At 44.4% G+C, this 19,693-nt stretch overlaps 1 protein-coding gene across 1 annotated transcript in view; it reads right to left on the bottom strand.

Moving 5' to 3' along the window:
* ABHD2 (abhydrolase domain containing 2, acylglycerol lipase) overlaps nt 1-19,693 on the bottom strand; it is a 62,696-nt gene that overhangs the window by 33,078 nt on the left and 9,925 nt on the right. The window contains exons 2-3 of the mRNA XM_039858304.1: nt 14,975-15,075; nt 12,574-12,773 (exon numbers count right to left, since the gene is read on the bottom strand). Coding sequence (XP_039714238.1) covers nt 12,574-12,767 — 194 coding nt within the window. The 5' untranslated portion in view covers nt 12,768-12,773; nt 14,975-15,075. The remainder of the gene's footprint in view (nt 1-12,573; nt 12,774-14,974; nt 15,076-19,693) is intronic.

Genomic DNA, 19,693 nt, shown 5'->3' with positions numbered 1-19,693 from the left:
AGACCAACGACCATTAGAGAAAAGGGCAGGGGTACCAAAAAGAATATAAAAATACCTCTTAGATGTGAAAATGATGAACAGTCTCTTTCATAAGAGATATACAAATTAAAATCGCAGCAAGGAAAAACTTTTTACCTATCAGATTGGCAAATACCAAAAAGTAGGAGAACCCGATATTGGCAAGGTTTTTAAGAAACAGATACGCTCATATAGTACTTGCTGAGATAGTTTGAGGGCATTAGCTAATACGATTTCACATGCACACCCCCTCTGACCCTGTACTTCCCTGTACTTTTATATCACGTGTGCGTGATATAAACACAAAATTAGCTATTAAAGCATTGTGAAAGCAAAACGTCAGAAATAAATAAAACCTCCACCTAGGAAACTGGGTAAACAAATGATGGTCCACGATGGAACACCAAGCAGCCAAGACATAAATGGAGGAAATTCTTTCTACACTCAGATGGAAGGATCAGTGATATTGTGTGAAGAAAAGCAAGGTGCAGAAGAATATACAGTACACCACTATCTGTGCAAAGGGGAAGAAGTGTGCATGTGTAACTGCTGTCTTCGCATTAAATATGTCTGGAAAAATAATCAAGAAACTGGAAACACGGGTGTAAGGGAACTGGATGGTGGCTGAGAGAGTCTTAATGTCAGTGTTATTACCTGTTGTTTTTTAAAAATAAATATAAGTTTCAAAGGAGGTGAGGATGCTTCTGATATGTATAACTATTATAAATTTATGGCAAGGGCAACACTGAAGGAGAAAATAAGGTGACACAACCTCGATGAGAGAATTATGGGGAAACGTGACCACTGCTTCTTGAGCAAGGCGAGCCTTGAACAGAAGTGTGGAAGGAAATGATGCAGCTGCCCTGGAGCTTTCAGTAACAGGAACAGTTCCAAAAAGCTGAAAGAAGTCACTGTTGATGGCTGGGGCTTAGCCCTGTTGAAATGTCAGCCCTCTCCTGTGGCATGAGAACACAGAAAAATACTTCCTCAAACAGTCAACAATTCCGCCCTTGTGAAAACTCAATCAGCTTGGGCATCAAACTTTCATTCTCGTTCACGTAATGACAGCATTGCAAAACCACACAGATAAGTACGTTCTACAAAGTTCTGCTAAAGCAAAGTCCATCTCTCTTTACATAAGAAGGACAAATGCAAAAGACAGTGGCTAGTATTAGTGCACATACTTATTATTAGCAATAAACCACATATGACTTTCAAAACTATAAAGGATGACATGTCTGTTCAGAGTCCTCTTAATTTTATTTCATAGGAATTTGAAATTAGGAGAAATCTGGGCTAGGGTTTCAGAAGCTTTCAATCTGAAGTTTCGGATCCTGCACTTATGGCATAGCTAAGGGACATTTCTTTGATAATTTCTTCCCTTCTACTTTTTCTAGCTTCTTTCTGAAATTACCATTATTTGGATGCTGGATTTCTTAGACTGATTCTCTAATTTCTCTCCCAGTTTGCATCTTTGTCTTCTTATTCTACTTTCTGGAAGAGTGCCTCGATTTTATTTTGTAATCCGTCTATTAATCTTCTTCATTTCTCCTCCAAAAGCTCCTCCTCTTCTCTGAATGTTCCAGTTTCATAGTCCCGTCTTCCAGCCACATGGGTGCATATCTTCTCTCTGACTATGCTCATTATAGGTTTTCTTACCTAAGTTTACTTTGGCTCATTTCACCGTGTTTCCTCCACTTCTTTTCTTTTCTTTGATTGCTGTGTATCTTTGTCTTTCGTGTCTGAGGGTTTCCTCAAACGTCCCGGGACTCCTGGTTCGCTGCTCCTATTGCAGTATGAGGTATTAAAAAGCTGATGCAGAGTCATCTGTCCTACCTAGGCAGGGCCTGTCAACCTGTGGGTTCCAGCCATTCTCTTAGAGGACCCCCAAATAACAGTGTCTCTGGGACTTTTCTCTTGGGTTGGTCAGTTTCCCTAGAGGGGAAACCCTCCCCCACGTCCTTGGGGGACCTGGTTGTGCTTAGGACCTTCCATGGGTAGACTATGGTTTGGTGCCTCACTCCCACCCCCACTCTGCCCGTCTCCTGCCAGAGCAAACAGGCAGTTTCCTGGCTGTGTGAGATGGGGAGCAGATTGGGGAACTTTCCACCAATCTTCATGTTTTTAGACGTATTCCACACCCCATCTTCAGAGGCAGCTGGTGTCTCTGATTCCTCAGCCTTCAAATCTGCCTCCTTCTGGCAGCCCCGCCTCCCTCCTACAGGCTTAGGAGTCTGCTTTCTCTGGCCTTCAAGTCGGTGTCCGCTTGACCATCGCTTCCCACTCATCTGCTCTTATCTCCTCTCCTATTCTCTACGTTCTTGAGAATTTGTACCCTTCTCATCCTTTATTATCATTTTAGTGGAGATTCGGGATGGAATAAAGAAAAAAATACGTTCTCTCTGCCACTTTTAATCAAGTCTTTTAGCTTTTATCTTTGTTTAAATGATTTCTTTGGGTTAACTAGTGGTAGAATCAACACTTTTACTCCTTTATTTATAATCTGTGTATTCATGTATTCACTCATTAAACATTTATTGAGCACCTACTATGTGCAAGACACTATACTGGGCAGTGAGGACACACAGTGCAGGGAAAACCATGGGGTCAAAGAGACCAGGGACCAATCTCAGTTCTGACAGTTCTGTGACTTTGGGCAAATCAATTCACCTTGCTGAGCTGTATTTACTTATTAGTTACAAACTGGAGGGTAGAAGTGGGGCAAGGAATAACACCTGCTGCATAGTCTTGTTCTGAAGATTAAAGAAAATATATTGAAATCATTGAACTCAGTGCCTGAATCATCATAGGCATTCAAGAAGTGATAGTATTTGTTGTTTTTGCTGTTATTGTTTTTTTGTTAATAGTACGTTATTTCACAGTTTATCATGGGATATAGACTAATACATAATTTTAATGCAAATGAATGTAACTTGTATCATGGAAGTCCCAGACACTATAAGGCAACCAAGAAGGGAACCTCTCGCTCTGAGTGTGGGGGAAGATGCTCGGTAGGCCTCCTCAAAGAGGTGACATCTTGTTCTCTAAATCAGAAGGCTGTTTAAAGGTATGAAAGGACATCGGGTAGACAGAATAGCAGATGTAAGACGCTGGCAAGAGAGAACACGTGGTCTCAGGACATGTGGGGTAACCTGATGTGTTCAGAAGCAAGGGCTGATGCTGGGCCTCACCCTACGGGCATGCTACAAGCCCCTTAAAGCAGGGGCATGGCATGATCGAATCTGTGGTTTAGAAGATGAGACAAATTAGAAAAGACAGAGGATAGAGGTACAGCCAGGACATCAGGCCAAGCAAGAGCTGATGACGTCCTGAACTGAAGCGGAGCCAATGTGGTGGTGAGGAGAGACAGACTGAGGGGGGTCAGCGAGCGGGGCTGAATCCCTCTCTGTGGTCGCCATTATTCTCCCCCATGTAGACGCAGGATGTGTCTGCACTTCAGAAGTTAGGCATGGCCGTTAGTCTTGCTTCATCCAATGAAACAGGGAAAAAAATAAATGACGAGTCACTTCTTGGTAGCAGCCTTTAAGAGCCAGTGTGTGAGTTGTCTCATCCCTATTCCTGTCTTGCTGGTGACCACAAAAGCAGATACTGAAATGATACCTCCATCAGCTAAGGTCCTGGTGGGACCACAATCAGCAGAACCTTCCAGTCAATTAAAGCAAACACATAGCATGAGTGAGAAAAAAAAAATGTTTGTGGTTTTAAGACGCCGAGGTTTAGGGGTAATTAGTTAGCACAGCTTAAACTAGCCTACCTTGACTAAAACCACATCCCACCAGATTTCATATCAATAATACTACCAGATTTTCCTTTGAGTATCAAACAACACTTCATTTTTAAAAGTTTCATTGTTACCAAGGCTGTGAATATTATTTGGTGTTTATTACTAGTATTTCCTCTTGTGAGAATTATCTAGTCCTATCCTTCACCTACTTAGCTCCCTAGGTCTTACTGATGTGCAAATATACTTGTAAGAACTTGGCGTACATTATATGCCCTTTGTCATTTACACAACTGATCTAGCTAATGATATCCATATAAAAATGGCGGTAAACATAGCAGCATTGCTTAGGAAAGTCTCACACATGCCAAGCATCCTATAAATCATTTCACACGCTGTTTTTATCCTCATACCGAACCTGTGAAATAAGTACTACTATCCCCACTTTACAAATGAGGAAAACTGACTCACCGAGGTGAGGTGACCTGGGCAGGAGGAGGCAGAACTGGCATCTGAGCCCAGGCCGTTCTCACAGCAGAGCCTGGGTCCAGATCCCCTCTCCGCGGGGCCTCTGCACGCTCCTTCTCAATCTTGGGAAAAACCTTCATCCAACTTGGGTTTCTCCTCTAGTTTCCTATGTTTTTTCCTTCCTTTCTCAGCTTTTGTTTTGTCACCCTACTACTAAAAGCTCGTTCTCAACACTTAATCACGTTGGTTTCTACCCAAACCACCTACAGACATCAGTGTGCACTGACTTTGTGCAAAGCAGTGGTCATAGAAAATACAGAGAATTTAAGGCAGTGTCTGTCCTTACGCCCCTCAGAATGCAGTTGGCCGGTGAAGAGACATACACACAGGAGGTATGGTTATATCCTGTCAAGTGGGAACCAAAGGGATAGGAGGCGGGTAAAGGTTAGAGAATGCTGGAGGAGCTAGGAAGTGAGGCCGCCTTGAGGATGGAGAGGATTTTGATGAACAGAGAAGGTGGAAATATGAGAAAAAGGATTATATGAATGTGGGAGAGGTGAGCGTGGCACGCAGACGATGAACAGACTGGAAGAACGGGTTACTGAATATTAATTGACTGACTTATATATACACACGTATTTATTTATTCACCAAGAAGAACCTTGCTTAATGAAGTACTGAGGAAGGAGGAGTCTGCGCTATGACGGCTTGGCAGATTTCAAATTTTAAAGCATATATGGCGTTTCTCAGTTCACATTAATAAGGAATTACTGGTTCACACTTTTGTGGTCTGGCTGAAAACACGAGTTCAGGGTCTTGCCAGCAGGAAGATTTGGTGCTGCTTGTCACAGGAAAGTCAGGCCGGTTGTGGCGATGGCATTAGTACCCGGGGAAATGTGGGTACTAATGCCACCTGCTGCTTCCCAGACCTGCTGCTTCCCAGACCTGTTCCTGCCATGAGGCCACAGGTGGTTCTGGATGAGCCACTGACCTCCAGGTGAGGCGGTTTCCCAAATGCTTCAGATTACAGACTCTTTCAATGGCCACCTCCAAAGTTAAGCTGTCTGGCTTGATGTCACGTGCCCACGTCAACCTACCGCCATCGCTCTATGATTAGAAGCTGACAATGGGTGGAGATTTAGGGTGGTTCACAAGCCACCACAGACTGAATCATTTCCATGGCTCACGATGACACAGCACCACAGGCAGCCACCTGGGGCAGATGCAGAGCCCTGAGGAGCACACGGCCCTGGGTAGAGGGCACTGCTCAGCCTAGCAGACAGTCATTTGGGTGGCAATAGGGATGGCATCGCATATAGTCATATGAAAAAATCAATTCACTAAGGATTACAGCTTTCTGTATCAGTAACAATTTCTCTTCCCAGAATTTTGTGGAGAGGCAGATTTCCTTACAAACCCAGGAAAATGCTTCCCTCGAGTAAATATTATTATATCACCTAGTAGATTCTGATCCCCAAGCCAGTCCCGCCAACAGACTCCTTTTGCACAGAAGGTGATCTCGAGGCCGAGGAAAAGGACCTCGCTCCCAAAGTCAGTCGCTTCCTGAAATGCAGCAGTCAGCCCTTAACCCTCCACACTGCGGGACGGCAACGTGGCCCTGACAGTTTAGAAATCGGACTTGTCCACCCTCCAGAATGCACTTTCAAAGTCCATTTACTGTCTTAATTATGCTTTACCAATAAAGCATACACTGTTTTGTAGAATGAAGTATACCGTGTACCGGAGTGCAGGGAGGCGAGCCGAGGAGCAGGTGGGGAAAAAGAACAGTTTGAGATCAAAATTGGTAACCACTGAATCACAGGATCAGTAGAACATCGGAAGGTGACAAAAGCTGGCTACACTTGGACATTTTAGATTTTCTAGAAATTGAGGTCCATTTCCTGCTCCTGGATACTGGCCCAATTTTCAGTCAACCGTAAGAAACAAGGACCACAGAAATGGATCTGATCCCAAGAAAGTCCTATAAAGTAAATTAGGTTTAAGTAAAGTAGTTTAACTGGAATTATAAGTTAAGGATGACTGGTGGACCAAGAGGGACCCTGGAATCTAGTCTGGACAGGGTGACCTAGTAATGGGGGAAGCCTGGCATGGAGCCGAAGCCCACTTGCCCATCTATATGCTTCAGCACATGCTTCTTTTGCTTTTTTAAAGACATGGTAGAGCCCTGAAGAATAAATTCAGGCAGGATGAACAGGGCAGTAGATTGCTCATGCATTTTTGGAAACTAGAACTGATTGCTGAGCCTCGTCCCATCTAAACTGAATCAAGGGAGTCTTGAATGTTTTGGATTCTGAACCTTTTAGATTTTTCAGCAATTCCTGTGTGAAGGCAGTCTCCAGCGAGAAGCAATGACCTGTGCCCAGGTTAGAGAAAGTGGATGAATTTCGCCAGACTCAGCTTAGTCATCTGGATTCAATACAGGAGGCCTCCAAGATGGTGGCACTTTCCTTTCTGGCTTGATGGTCTCCTGGATAAGTGACCTGCTAGAGCACAGGCAGAGAAGATGGGCTACATCCAAATAAATTAAACCTGGCCACTGGCAAACTAAACGCCAACTACCAAATACACATCCACTCATTAAAAAAACAAAACAAAAACAAAACCTTGCCAGCTGATGGCAGAAGACAGTGAGTCTTCTGTTTATCTGAGACTTCCCCAGTTTTAGCATTGAAAATCCCCCATTTCAGAAAATGTATCAGTCCTGAGAAAATTGGGACATTTGGGTCAGTCTCGTTACAGAGGACAGTATCTCAGATTTAGCAATCCAACCTTTTCACCTTGATAGTTGGGTTTGGCCCATGTCATCAGAAACACGAGCAATTTTAAGACGAAAACGTGACTTCACGAATGCTAACCATCATTCCTCAGTCTTGATAAAAATGATTTTGAGTCTTTCATGGTTTAAGAACTCTCTTACAAAGTAGGTTTCCAGATAAGTGTGCTCTGAAGGTCTGCTGCCTGTATCATCAGTACATCAGAACCCCACAGAGCAACTTTGCAATTGTTAATGATTTACCACAAGCATCTAAGGAAATATTTGCACAGTTCTTAAAACGGGTAAAATCAAGTCAATGGAATTTAGACTCTTGGGAATTAGGAGTATATCCTATAAAAAGGACAAAGCTTTAGTGTTCAGACGAGGAGGAAAGGATCTCAATCTGATCTGGAATGTCTCTGTGAGCCAGAGGGAATTAAGAAGAATTTAAGCCCAAGATAATAAAATCCTTTTCAACTTTAACTCGCTATAAATAAGCTGTGTTAGCTTCGAAATTTCTACCTAGGAGGAATATAGCGGTGGCAATTTGACTAGAAGGGAGTGTATGAGGCTGCACCTGGATGATGCTTTATTTAAGACTGAGAAAACATCAACTGTCCACATCCGAGCCCCTCACCCTCGCTTCCCCTTTTGGCACTGCCACTGCAAATAGCCTTATAAAAAAGGAAGCAAGGAAGGAATGGCAGGGGAATAAGAGTATATTTACCAAGTCCTACGCTCTTCAGATCTGGAAAATAACTCCATACAGAGCGCTATCAGAGATCTGAATTAGCGCTTTTCTGTTGAGTACTTCTAATGATTGAATACGTCCTTCATACACTAGAACGAAAATAGTGTATCTTGCATATCTATGAAAATACAGCATTTTCACATATCGAATTGGGCTTTTATTTTGGGTACATAAAAAAAAGAAGTGAATATTTATGGTTTGGAAGTAAATATATATGATAACAATAGAGAGGAAATTAGTATTGAGAGAAAAATCAAAAGTAGTTTTGCTTTGCCTCATCAGAAACCATCAGGAAGCATAGTTGTGTAGAAACCAATAGAAAAAAATGCCTCTATAAAATTTCCATAATGAAAAAGTTTTTTAAAAAATGGTCCTTTTTAAAATACCTCCCAACAATGGAGTCTCAGAGAAGTAGATCCTCAAATGTTCATTAACCAAGACTAATGGGGGACTCCTGACAGAAAACTAGAGCTATAGACTCATTATAATGGGAACACTCTTTCTACAGGATCCTTGTTTGGAGTTTGTACTCTGGTGAGTGAGAAGAGAAATAGGGAAAACCACAGAAGATGAGCTCATTACGACCTACGGGTAGGTCGTGGCCTTTCTGCCACTCCTGTAGGCGGAAACGCTCAAAAAGGAGAGGCAACTACTATTTTCGTCTTGGTGTTGGAATGGGGGTGACTCCCAGCCCCAAGTTTCCAGTATTTCTCAAACCCACACAGAACAATAACATCCAGTTCTCACCCACCGACATGTGGTAGTGGTTTCGATCACATTGTTTTCCTTCTTCAGACCCTGTAGCGGGGGGAGCTCCTCGGTGTCTCAGAAAAACACCCCGGCTATTGGTTTCTAGGCTTGTGTATTGGCTGAGGCCTCCATCACGCGCCTCCTGAATGCCTTCATCTTTAGCTATGCAATGACCCAAACTGACAGACCTGCTGAGTGAAAAGGCAGAGGCCTGGCTTCCCACAGGGGACACGTAAACTCTGATAGCAGGCTTCCAGAGCCGGGGCACCTGCTGCCTGCCTTTGTTTTTTAACCAGGATGGCAACTTCAGCTGGGCCCACAGGAAGGGCGGAGGCTGCAAACTGCTCTTTTCACATATACCTCGGGTTGCCCTGACTTAATTTAAGACCAAAAACACCAACCAAAGGATTGAACAACAACATCTCTCAGAGGCAGGATAGTGACTTCCCAATGAACAAACTGTCGGTGACAGGTACACCCGATTTCACTGAGTGCCCCTGAGCAGCACTGATTGCATAAGCTGGAGACAGTGTGGTTGCCTTTGCCCAAGCGCACGCGGCATTTGCCCAAATGAGAACGTCCCTCACCTGTGCCTGTCTATTGAAAGTAAGACACAGAATGGCATTATATCGCTAGCCATCCTGTTCCGGCTCGTCAGGAGTGTGGCTCTTGATTTGGGGTACAGTACTCTACTGACGAAGAAGAAAGACACGAATTCCCATACAACAAGGTAGAATGCGCTAAATGGACCCAGAAGCTACATGCCGGGGAAACACATGGGCAGGAAGATGGAAGAGGGGCGTGTTCTGACTGAGAAGGAGTCGGGGGAAGTCAGGGGGACTTTCTCAGAATAGATGCTAGTTAAATGTTTCTCACAGGATAAGAGACATTTGGGCAGAGAGAAAAAGGAAGGGGTTTGGGAGTAGCCAGGGGCTACCAGCGCAGGGAGCATGCACCTCGTGGGCGATGGGGGATGCCATGGCTTATGAGGCTGGACAGGTAGGTTTCACTATATACATAAGGTCTGTGTATAAGTAAATGACAGGTCAAAAAAGTCCTCAGAAAAACAAAAGCCTTGGGGGATGGGAATAGCTAGAAGAGGACAGATACTCAAGAAAACCCTTCTCTTTGGGTTTTTGTCCTTACCTCCCAGCCAGGGCTCCCTCCCCCAGTGTCCTTCCTCCAAGAGGACTTCTGCCTCGCTTCCTGACAACGAACTAGTACTAGACTCGAAGGACGTTGGTGCTGTGTGGCGTCGCAGGAGAGCAGCCTGTTCATTTTATGCAGAAGGAAACCAAGGACCAGAGGGCTGTCATTTGGTCCAGGGTTCCATGGCTGGTTTAGAAGTAGAAGACACAGGTTTGTGTCCTAGTCCGAATTTTAATTCAAAGTTTCTCTAGGATGCTGCTGCCTGAGCAGTTAGGAAATCTGAATGGCTGACAAATTTCTGAAGCTATTAAAAATCAAACGGTAGAAGATAAGGTAGGTAGCAGCGTGGGTGAACATCCACGGCATAGTAAATGGGAAACACGACCCCCCTGATTTCAGTGGGGTAAGTACTTGCAGAAAAAAGAACTCACGGGGATGATCACCAAAGTAGTTAATGGTGTCCATCTCTGAGTAGGAGAATTATAGACTGTTTTTGTATTTCACTTTATTTTCCATTCCTAGAAGAAGAATATGCATTAAATCTCCTATTCATTAAAAAATGGAGATTTGTATCATCATCTAGCTTTTCTCCTAATTTTGAATTAAGCATTTAGTCTGCTTGTTTTGCTGAAAGCAAACACTTCTTGAGAACAAAAAAAATATGAATCACTAGGTAAATATTGATCTGTTGCTAAGTGAATAAGAAACATATCGTCCCATCTAAGCAGAGTTTTTCTCCAGACATCAAAAAATTCGTTTCTAATGCATCTTTGGAGAGATTAGCTTAAAAGAGATTTAAAAACTGACTTTGAAAAAAATCCCTCCTCTCTTTTCAATGTTCATGTTTCATCAACTTTATTCTATTCCAAAACAGCAAAAAAAAAAAAATGTTCTGATTCTGCACACAAGTCATAATAACCGGCTGCTTTCGGTCATGAGTAACGCCACCGGCTTGTTAGAAATCAGTTGACTGACCTTTGTAGCCCAGACAATTGTCAGCGAAGGCTGCAGACAGGCTTCCTCTAAGTAAAAAAATCTTCAAAGTTCCAGGAGAAGCACTCTTACCCATAACAGACCTATTTCCTGCCCTCAGCTTCAAACATATGGGAGGCCGTGACAGAAATGCGACACAGAGAAAGAACCTGGAGGACAGTGGCTTCCGACAGAGTGATTAAAATAGAAAGGAGGTCACTAGGGAATTGGAAGGCCATTCTGGGGCCCGTCCTGCTAAGGACTATCATTGAGAGCTGGCCTCTCACTGTGCTCTACCTCGCTCCTTTCGCCTGCACCCCGAAAACGTCTCCGTCCATCTCTCCACAGATAAGACAGAAACCAAGTCTGGAGTCACAAACTTGGGGTCGGTTTCCCTCTCTGCTACTCCCAGTTTCCTCATTCTTAAAATGAGAGGAAAAATAAATCCGACCTCAAAATTGTTAAGGGCATATTTGCCTGCGAGAGATATACAACAAATACAAAATGCAGTAACGTGGACAAAAGAGTAACGTGAAAACACCTTGGTGATATACTACATGAACGCAGGACATAGGTTTTCCTACAATGAGCATCTAAATAGAAAATAAGAGGTCATTTAAAAGATAGAGGTGACATAGTGTATCCTTTTTGCCCTTTAATCATTTGTCATGTTCAAGTCTGAGAGTTTGGGTGTTTGGAATTTACCTTCTGAAATAATGTTCCAACATGCTCTAAGACCGCTGGTCCTACCTTCGAAAGGACAGGTCTTGGAAGGAAATAGTTTCCGGGGAACTCGCCCCTTCATACCTACCTTCGAACCATAGCTAAGTAACTGAAGCTGACCTCCACACCTCTCTAACTGGGGTTTCACTAGAAGGGAGCATGGCAACCGGTTAAGGACAGGGGTGGCGAAGTGCCGGGAGTGGGTGGACACAGCCATGGGGCCCAAGAAGACTGACCAGGGACACGTTTCCATACCAGGAAGGTAGGTGAGGGACACCTCAATAGAAGTCACATGGCACCAGGCCAGTACCTTAGACTCACGGAGAAAGTGTGCCAAGGAGGGAAAAAAGCAAAGAAAAAGTGTTGGGCTTCAAATCTCTGGGTTATTTCTAAAAGGAAAACAAGAAAAGCCGTAAAAAATTGCCATAATCAGCTTTTCTTTCTTTTCACTTTGAACAATTAGTGTGGAATCAAACCTTACGCTATATTTTTTTCCAGAATGTAGACAAAGCAGCTTTATTGTGGCTTCCTCTAATTATTCAGGAACCAACGCTGGTTGCAAATTCACACTCATCTACATGTTAACTTATAAATTTTTTTTAATACTCTGGTTTTCAAAAGCTCTTTAAAAATGAGATGGCTCAGGAACTGGGTCTAGTTGGGTCCCATGCATCTGAAAGTGGGCGCGAATGTTACTTGCCAGTCCAAGTCAGTGAATCATCTAAATTAAGTATTGAAAAATGCTGGACAATTTGAAAAGCATACAATTTCTGGTTCACTCGGAATGAAGGCATTCTCGTTAAGTGGCTTCTCTTAACTAATATCAGTCCATTTTTCAATAAAACAGATGGAGAGTACCCCACTCATAAACCTGTGCTTTTTTGCTTATTATTTGGAAAAGACTGTTTGTTTGCCCTAACTGGCAACAGAGTATTTGATAGAGGCTAGACTGTTGTCCAAGTTTTCTGCGTCTACCTAAAAATGACTACTGCTTTCTGCCAAGTCCTTGTCACGGATGATGACTCCAGGCAACCAAGATCTGATTCTGTCTCCTACCCTCCAAGATTCAAACAGACTTCTGTGGAGACTGTGGCTATTTTCACAGCCATGTTGCTGCTTTACATGGAGGCCTTGAGGACACAATGTGAGAAGGTTCTTCTTTGAACACCGCCCAAGCCAAACAGCTCAGCAGGCGAGCACACAGCAGGTGCGAGGTCTACTCACTCTTTGGTCAGAAGAGGACAGGACTTGAGTAGAAAGCGTGAGAGCCCCGAATCCTGGAAGTAGAGGTCAGGCGGGGCTGTGGGGCTCTTCAGATTCAAACACCGGACGATCACGTACAGCACGGCAGCTACTGCGGCCAGCTTCACCCCATCAAAAACGGCCGGGAGCTCAGAGGTCTCCAGCATGGCATTCATCTTGATCTGGGGAGCAGAGGCACAGGAAGTGAGGAGGGGTGGAGCCTACACACTAGGAGACATCATGATTCAGGTGTGTCCACAGGGCCCACCCAGGTGGACTGCCGTGGGCACCTTACAGACATCACTGAACTGGCAACAACCCAAATCACACACAGTCCTGAGCAATGATAAACTGTGTAGGGTGTTGTTTTATTTAATCAAATGAACACTTCTAAGATAAGCAAATTGGAAAACACTAAGAATAGGATCCTTTGGAGAGCGGGTGAAAAAAGTCCCATCAGAAAGGATGAGGGGGACCTGGAGTCACATGCTGATGTGTTTAACAGGCAGCCTCGAATCTCTCTGCAGATTTAACCTGCAACTGGTGCGCCAGGTGTGTGCCAAGTGTCCAGTTTACAGCCTGGAACAGATATGTGGGTGGGACTGCTATGGCCTGCAGGTGTGGCTGTACTGCCTGCTGGCCTAACCCTCTGTTTTCAGAGCAGGATGAGATAAAGCTGTGAGATAAAACCACCAGGACCTGACTCAGCCATCTGCTCCTTGGTGTCAGACCCAGCCCAGGTCACAGGGGTCCTTGCTCTGGGGGGATTTCGGGCAGTGTGAAATGGAGCTCAGTCAATTTTTTTGCCCCCACTAGGCTAAAAGTAACCAAATTCAACTGCTAAGCCAAAATTAAAATCTGGAGTACTGAAAATGCATATGCAATTCTAGCTTTTCTCAAACTCTGCTAATATTTTATCTTTTGAGATTGCTTCGCCTTATATGTGATACACACACGCACACACATACCCCTCCAAACACATACAAGCAAACATCGACGATGACAAAAACAACAAAAATCCAGTCTTTTCCTAGCTGCTCGGCAGAAAAACAGAACATCAGCTGTTACCTTAAAAATCAGGGAAACCACAAGCTAACAAAAAGAAAATGGGAACTCTAACAGCCAAGGTAGCTATGGCAACAGCTTCCCCTGGCTTCAAGTAGCCTCTGCTAAAAACAGTCAGCACGAGAATTCTGGTGGCCAACGGTGTAGACAGAACAGGCAGGATGAAACAATCTCCCCAAAACATGTTTGGGGCATAATAGAATAAATGCTCTTGAGACCCACAGGAAGGCCGAGGGGACGCAGAAACCCTTTTCTAAAGTCGAAGTGACTTTGGCAAATACAGGATGTAAACACACAGCCAAATCTCTGGCAGGGGCTCCTGACTCAGTAAGGACAGCAAGCAAAGATCGCAGCTCCTTAGCTTGCCTTCCACCACTGGGGCAAGAAAAGGATTTTTAAAAAAATTCATCCTACACAATTTCGAACCCAGGCTAGCTAGACCTCCGAATATACTCTCGGCTGCATCCACCTTTGAACTTTTAAGAGCTGACAGTTTCATTAAAACTCAACTTCTGGGGACATGTCATCTCACTCCTGGGGCCATGTTCCCCTTTAAAGACTGGTTATTTATAAACCTCTAAAACAAGGATTCTTAACTCAAGGTCTGTGGGTTCCCTATGGGAGTCTACAGTCCCCTGAAATCATATGTGAAAGTTTACAATTTTCTGAAGAGAAGGTCTGCAGATTTAATCAGTTCTCTAAGGCAGGGGTCCCCAACCCCCGGGCCGTGGACCGGTACCGGGCCGCACAGCAGGAGGTGAGCGGCAGGTGAGCAGGCAAAGCTTCATCTGTATCTGCAGCCGCTCCCCAGCGCTAGCGTCACCGCCTCAGCTCCACCTCAGAGCATCAGGCATTAGACTCTCACAGGAGCACTGGTCTCTGGTGCCAAAAAGATTGGACTGCCGCTCTAAGGAGCCTGTGACCTAAAACGTCCATAGTACCACATTTGAAGATGTTCCACGGGTTCAGCCTGTGGACCCTAACCTCTTCAGAATGCTACCATTTCTGCCAGTCAAGCTAACGAGGAACTAGCATCCAAGATGATGAAGCTGCCAAAAACGAGATCTAGCAAGAACTCCAAAATTTCTCTGATGTGATGCTGGTGATATGGGAGCAAAACAAGTATTTTTTTCTTGCCCCCTTCGTTGGGAGAACAGAAGAATGCAGCTGGTGGCTGTACCAGTTTCCTTGTTGGTCTAGGATAGACTCATTGAATTAAAAAAATACAAAAGTCCTTCCCCTCCCCACTTCTACTCACTACTGAAGAACAAAAGGTAGGTGAGGAAGAGAAGTAAAAATAAGACTGGGCAACACATACCTATGTCCCTTGTTCCTCTCCACTGAGAATGTTAACTGTCCTTGCAGAGCGGCACAGCTGGGCTGGTCAGGTCCAATCTCTTACTCAAAGTAACCTAAAAGCTGAAAAGATGAAATGGTGATGAGAAAGAAGCAATTTAAATGAAATACAAGTACAGTCTCCGTTTCTCTGCATTTCAAAGCTTTAGGGATAAAGACAATTTCTGTAATTAACGTGTGCCACACTCTTGGCCATTTGAATGATAAATTTATCATATAAATGATAAATTCATAGAAAAGGATTATGTGACAAACGAGATGTAGTACATTTTATTTATTGATATTTACACTGATGTTTGTTTACAGCTTGACTCTTACTACAAACTATCTCAGATCACTACAACAAAACACTGAAGAGATATGCATGAAGATTCAGAAGTCTGCTGATGACTTCCCCAGAGGAAGTCTCTCCTTCACTGTGACAGAAACCTGAACATGTGCCTTGCTGGCGGGGAGGTGGGACTACAGACTCCGGCCTCACCGGCAGGTAGGCACTGAGTCCGTGGAACTCATTTCTGGCCACTTTGGGGTGGGGGAGGTGTCTATTTCTGGGGAGGCTTCTTAAAAGGCAGGGAGTTAACTCTTCTGCCATTTTCCCTTCCTGCACCCATGGATGCAGACCACTTGGCCGCAACTAGCAGCCATCTTGGGCCATGGAGTGACCTTGAGGTCATTCAAGAAGCCACATTAAGAGGACAGCAGAGTAGAAAGATAGTAGCCTGGGGTCCCTGATGATTTCACGGAGTCACCTTATCAGACCTAGACCGCTTATCTCAGGATTTTTTTATGTGAGAGAATAGATCTCTGTGTGCGAACCAGTGTTATTTCTAGACTCTTTAGTCTGCAACTTCTAATGACACAGAGGACATACTACACCCAAATCTTTATGGATGCTACAGCTGCTGGGTTATTAGAGCACAGGCAATTTTCCTATTTTTTCCCTTTTCCAAAACTCCTAATGACTAAGATATTTTTGTTATTAGAAGAAAAAAAAAAGCTTTAAAATAGCAACTCACAAAATCTAAGAAGAAATTAAGAAATTCTGGACAAGGAAAATGCCTATGTCAACATACGCAACTCCCTATGTGATTAAGCCTAGAATGGATCGGAGGTTTCTCTGCTGGGGAAAAAGAAAACCTAATTAGACTGAAATAGAAAGAGAGCTAACATGTATTGTGCTCTTTCCCCAGGAAGCATGACAGATACTCAGGAGAAGTAGGGCTCTTCAAGCATGAAAGTATACACACACACACACACACACACACACACACACACCCCTATGGAACTTTATATAAGGAGACCTTGAGTGATATGATAGGCAGTGTCCTCCTACAACTTTTTTAAAATAGCAATAGAGAATTAATTTCTCAACCTCTGAAAGATGACAAGGGTTTAAAATTGAATTCAATTCAGTGAAGGCAATCCTATGAGAGGCTTGTAATTACCATGGTCCAAAATATGCAGCCTCGATCCAAGGCTTGAACTTGAAGTTCCAAGGAACGGGGCAGTTCTACCACATGTCACTAGAGCCACCGACCTGGAACTTCAGTAGGCTTAAGGGCTGTCATGATGACCTACTGTGTGCCTAGCACCATGCTAAGCATTCTATAGGGCTGCAGTTAAGTAGAATTCTCATTTTAATTGGGGAGAAAAGAAATTTATGTTAAGGTTTTATATACTTTAAAACGTGGGGACAAAAATAATTAGTCCAGGAAATAATTAACCACAGGGGGACCTATGAAACAACTAGATCTCAAAGTGGGCCTTAGGACTTAGATGTGTAAGTATGAGAGTGAATATGTATGTGTGATATCTATATGTGTGTGATGTATATGTGTATATATGCATTAAACCAAAAACTGGCAATTTCAGAACATAAACTCTTGAAATGAATTTTAACTATTTTATGATGTTCTTTCTTTCCAAGTTCAACCTGCCACTAAGTATCAATATTCTGAATTTGTTCTGTTCGTAACACACTTAGCATTCACTGTACTATTTTGTATGCCCCTCTCCCTTTTCTAAGCAGGTGAAACCCAGCTAAATGGACATCAGGCAGCCTAGATAGGGAAGTCACCCAGAATGGCTGGAGGGCCAGGTGTGCAGAAGATGAAAAGGAAGCTTCTCACTCCCTGCCACCGTGTACTTCCCAATACATTGGGTCTTTCCTCAGCTCAGCCCCACACCTCCCCTACTCCCACCCAGTCATTTTATGAGTGGGATCTAGGTGCCGTACGTTCCGCTTAAAATCCCATGTGTGGTCCCTACATTAACAAAGACACCCAAGGTGCTGCCATTCCCAGTGGTAAAGGCAACTTCAGTGTTGCCCCCGATCTCTAAGACAGGCTGGACTGGCGCTCTCAGCAGCCCGAGGGCCTGGGCTTCTCTCTCACAGCTAAGAGCAGCAATTTAAGATGGAGGCACAAATGCAGGAAAAGGCAGGGCCACTGTGCTGGGCAAAGTTCTAGTGTGGGGGTTCTGAGACCTGGGTCTCAGTGACCGCTCTGCTTCTTCCTACACAGTGACCCTGAACAAGTTACTTAACCTTTCTGGGTCCTAAAGACCTCATCTGTAAAATGAGAGAGTTAGATTAGAAGTAGATGATATCGAAGGTCTCTTTCAGCTCAAAATTTCTGAGATTCTAGGGATAGAATTGCAGTCCTTGGCTAAAGAGCACGGGAAAAACGCCCTGTGAGCTCTGTAACAGAAGATGGCCCTGTTCCCCAGCCTCCTTCCTGGACCATTAAACAACATAGTTCACGAGAACTAACAACCCTCAGGGCCTTTGTTCTTCCTTTAATAAGTTACACAGTGATGTGGCTCCAGCTGTGCCGGTTATGCCACTAATTCCATCGTATTCATTCCACCTCCACGAGTGAGTAATGACTGCAGCCTGGGAATATTAACGTTCCCTGACGATCCGAACCTACTGTGAAGAAAGAAAGAAAAGCCTGAGCAGACCTCAAACACGGAAACCTCATTAGCTTGTGTAATGGGGTGAATAGTGTCCCCCTAAAATTCATGTCCACCTGGAACCTGTGACTGTTACCTTATTTGAAGGGGGTCGCTGAAGATGTAATCAAGTCAACACAGGGTCATGTTGATTAGAATGGCCCTAGCACCATGACTGGTGTCCTTGTAAGAGGAAGGAAATTTGGACAGAGACACAGACACACAAGAGAAGGGATAGATGGAAGTAGAGACGGGAGCGATGCACGTCCAAGCCGAGGAACCTTTGGAAGCTGGGAGAGAGGCCCTAAGAGACTTTCCCGCAGGGGCCCCGAGAGGATATGTCCAAATTACCTCTTGTGACTCCGCAGTTCCACACGCCTGCCCTTTAGAGACTGAGGAGGTCCTCCGCCACATCCTTTCAAAAGGTCCCTAATTGCTCAGACAAGCTTCAGCCAACAGAGACCACAATAAGCTAAGGGACACCAACACTCCCAGGCTACTTGTTAACTCAATACAAATTGTATTCTGTATGCAAATATTTACTGTCTTGGTTTCTAGGCCTCTGTGATTCAGCTGTTAACAGCATCCTTTCCTCTCTCGTTAACTACAGACGCAGACGCCCTGGGGAGGGGGCGTCTCTCTGCCTTGCAGCCCACAGGACCTGACAAACAAGCTTCAACACTCATGTGGGTCCCATGGCAAATAGCTCTCAAGGAAAACAAAACCAAATCAAGCTCCCAAAGAACTTCTCTCTTCCTCTTCTGGTCTGGGTGAAGATGTGGATTTTGTTGAGCTTCGCTCCTGGAGTGAGAGAGCCCAGTGTCAAATCCTGGCTCTACCAGGTAAGCTTTTTGCCCTTTTTGGCAAGTGGCGTAATGCCGCTGGGCCTCATCTGCAGGACCGTGTTCACGCCTCGAGAATATTCTAAAACAATCCCTGGAATACAGTAAGTGCCCCGCTCCCCCTACTATTAGCTAAACCATCAGCATGACTAAACCCTCCTCCATTTTGCCTGGTCGGCTCCCTAATGTAACAGAAATTACAAGATATTCTCTTACCAAACTGACACAGAGGCCTCACCAACAAGGAAATAACTAGCTGATTAACTGCTTGGGCCTCTACCAATAAATTTAAAATTAATCCCCAGACACACATGGAGCCATGATAGACTTACTAAATCACTGAGTAATAAGTGTTCATTATCAAGTCCCGTTAACAGCTCCAAGATGTGTTCTTATGTTCGTGCTAAAAAGGTGCTGGCAGTGCCCTCCTCCTGGCACACACGCCCTTTCTCTTCTGCGGAGGGGGTGAGGGGGTCCCTCCTTTCCTGTGGACGGGCTGCCCCCTCATCAACACCTTCCTGCAGGTAAATCCACTGTTGACTGGCCAGGCCCTCCTAGCAAACCTCTTTGATGTCCTGGTATAAAAAACAAAACAAGACAAACAACAACCCAGGCCAGCACAGTAAGCCTCTGGCAGGCTTCCCTGCCCTCAAGGCTGCTCGCAGGATGACGGTGGGAGGCCACACACAGCACGCTCACGCGTTCCGATCTCTCAGTCTTTTTGGTGGCAACTTAGATAAAAGCAGTCAACTGTAAACGCAGGCAACATGACATCTTTGGGGAGAAGGCAGGGAGGAAAAGGGCCAGTTTCTTCCCACTTTATCTGCCATTTAACTAAAGAAGTCAGAGCTGTTACAGAGAAAAAAATAAAAGCCACTCCACAGGAG

Source organism: Pteropus medius, unplaced genomic scaffold (genome assembly GCF_902729225.1).
Source record: "Pteropus medius unplaced genomic scaffold, Ma_sr-lr_union100, whole genome shotgun sequence".
In the NCBI taxonomy this organism is placed as follows: domain Eukaryota; kingdom Metazoa; phylum Chordata; class Mammalia; order Chiroptera; family Pteropodidae; genus Pteropus; species Pteropus medius.
Note: the sequence above shows the minus strand (reverse complement) of the source record. Positions and strands in the feature narration are given on the sequence as shown.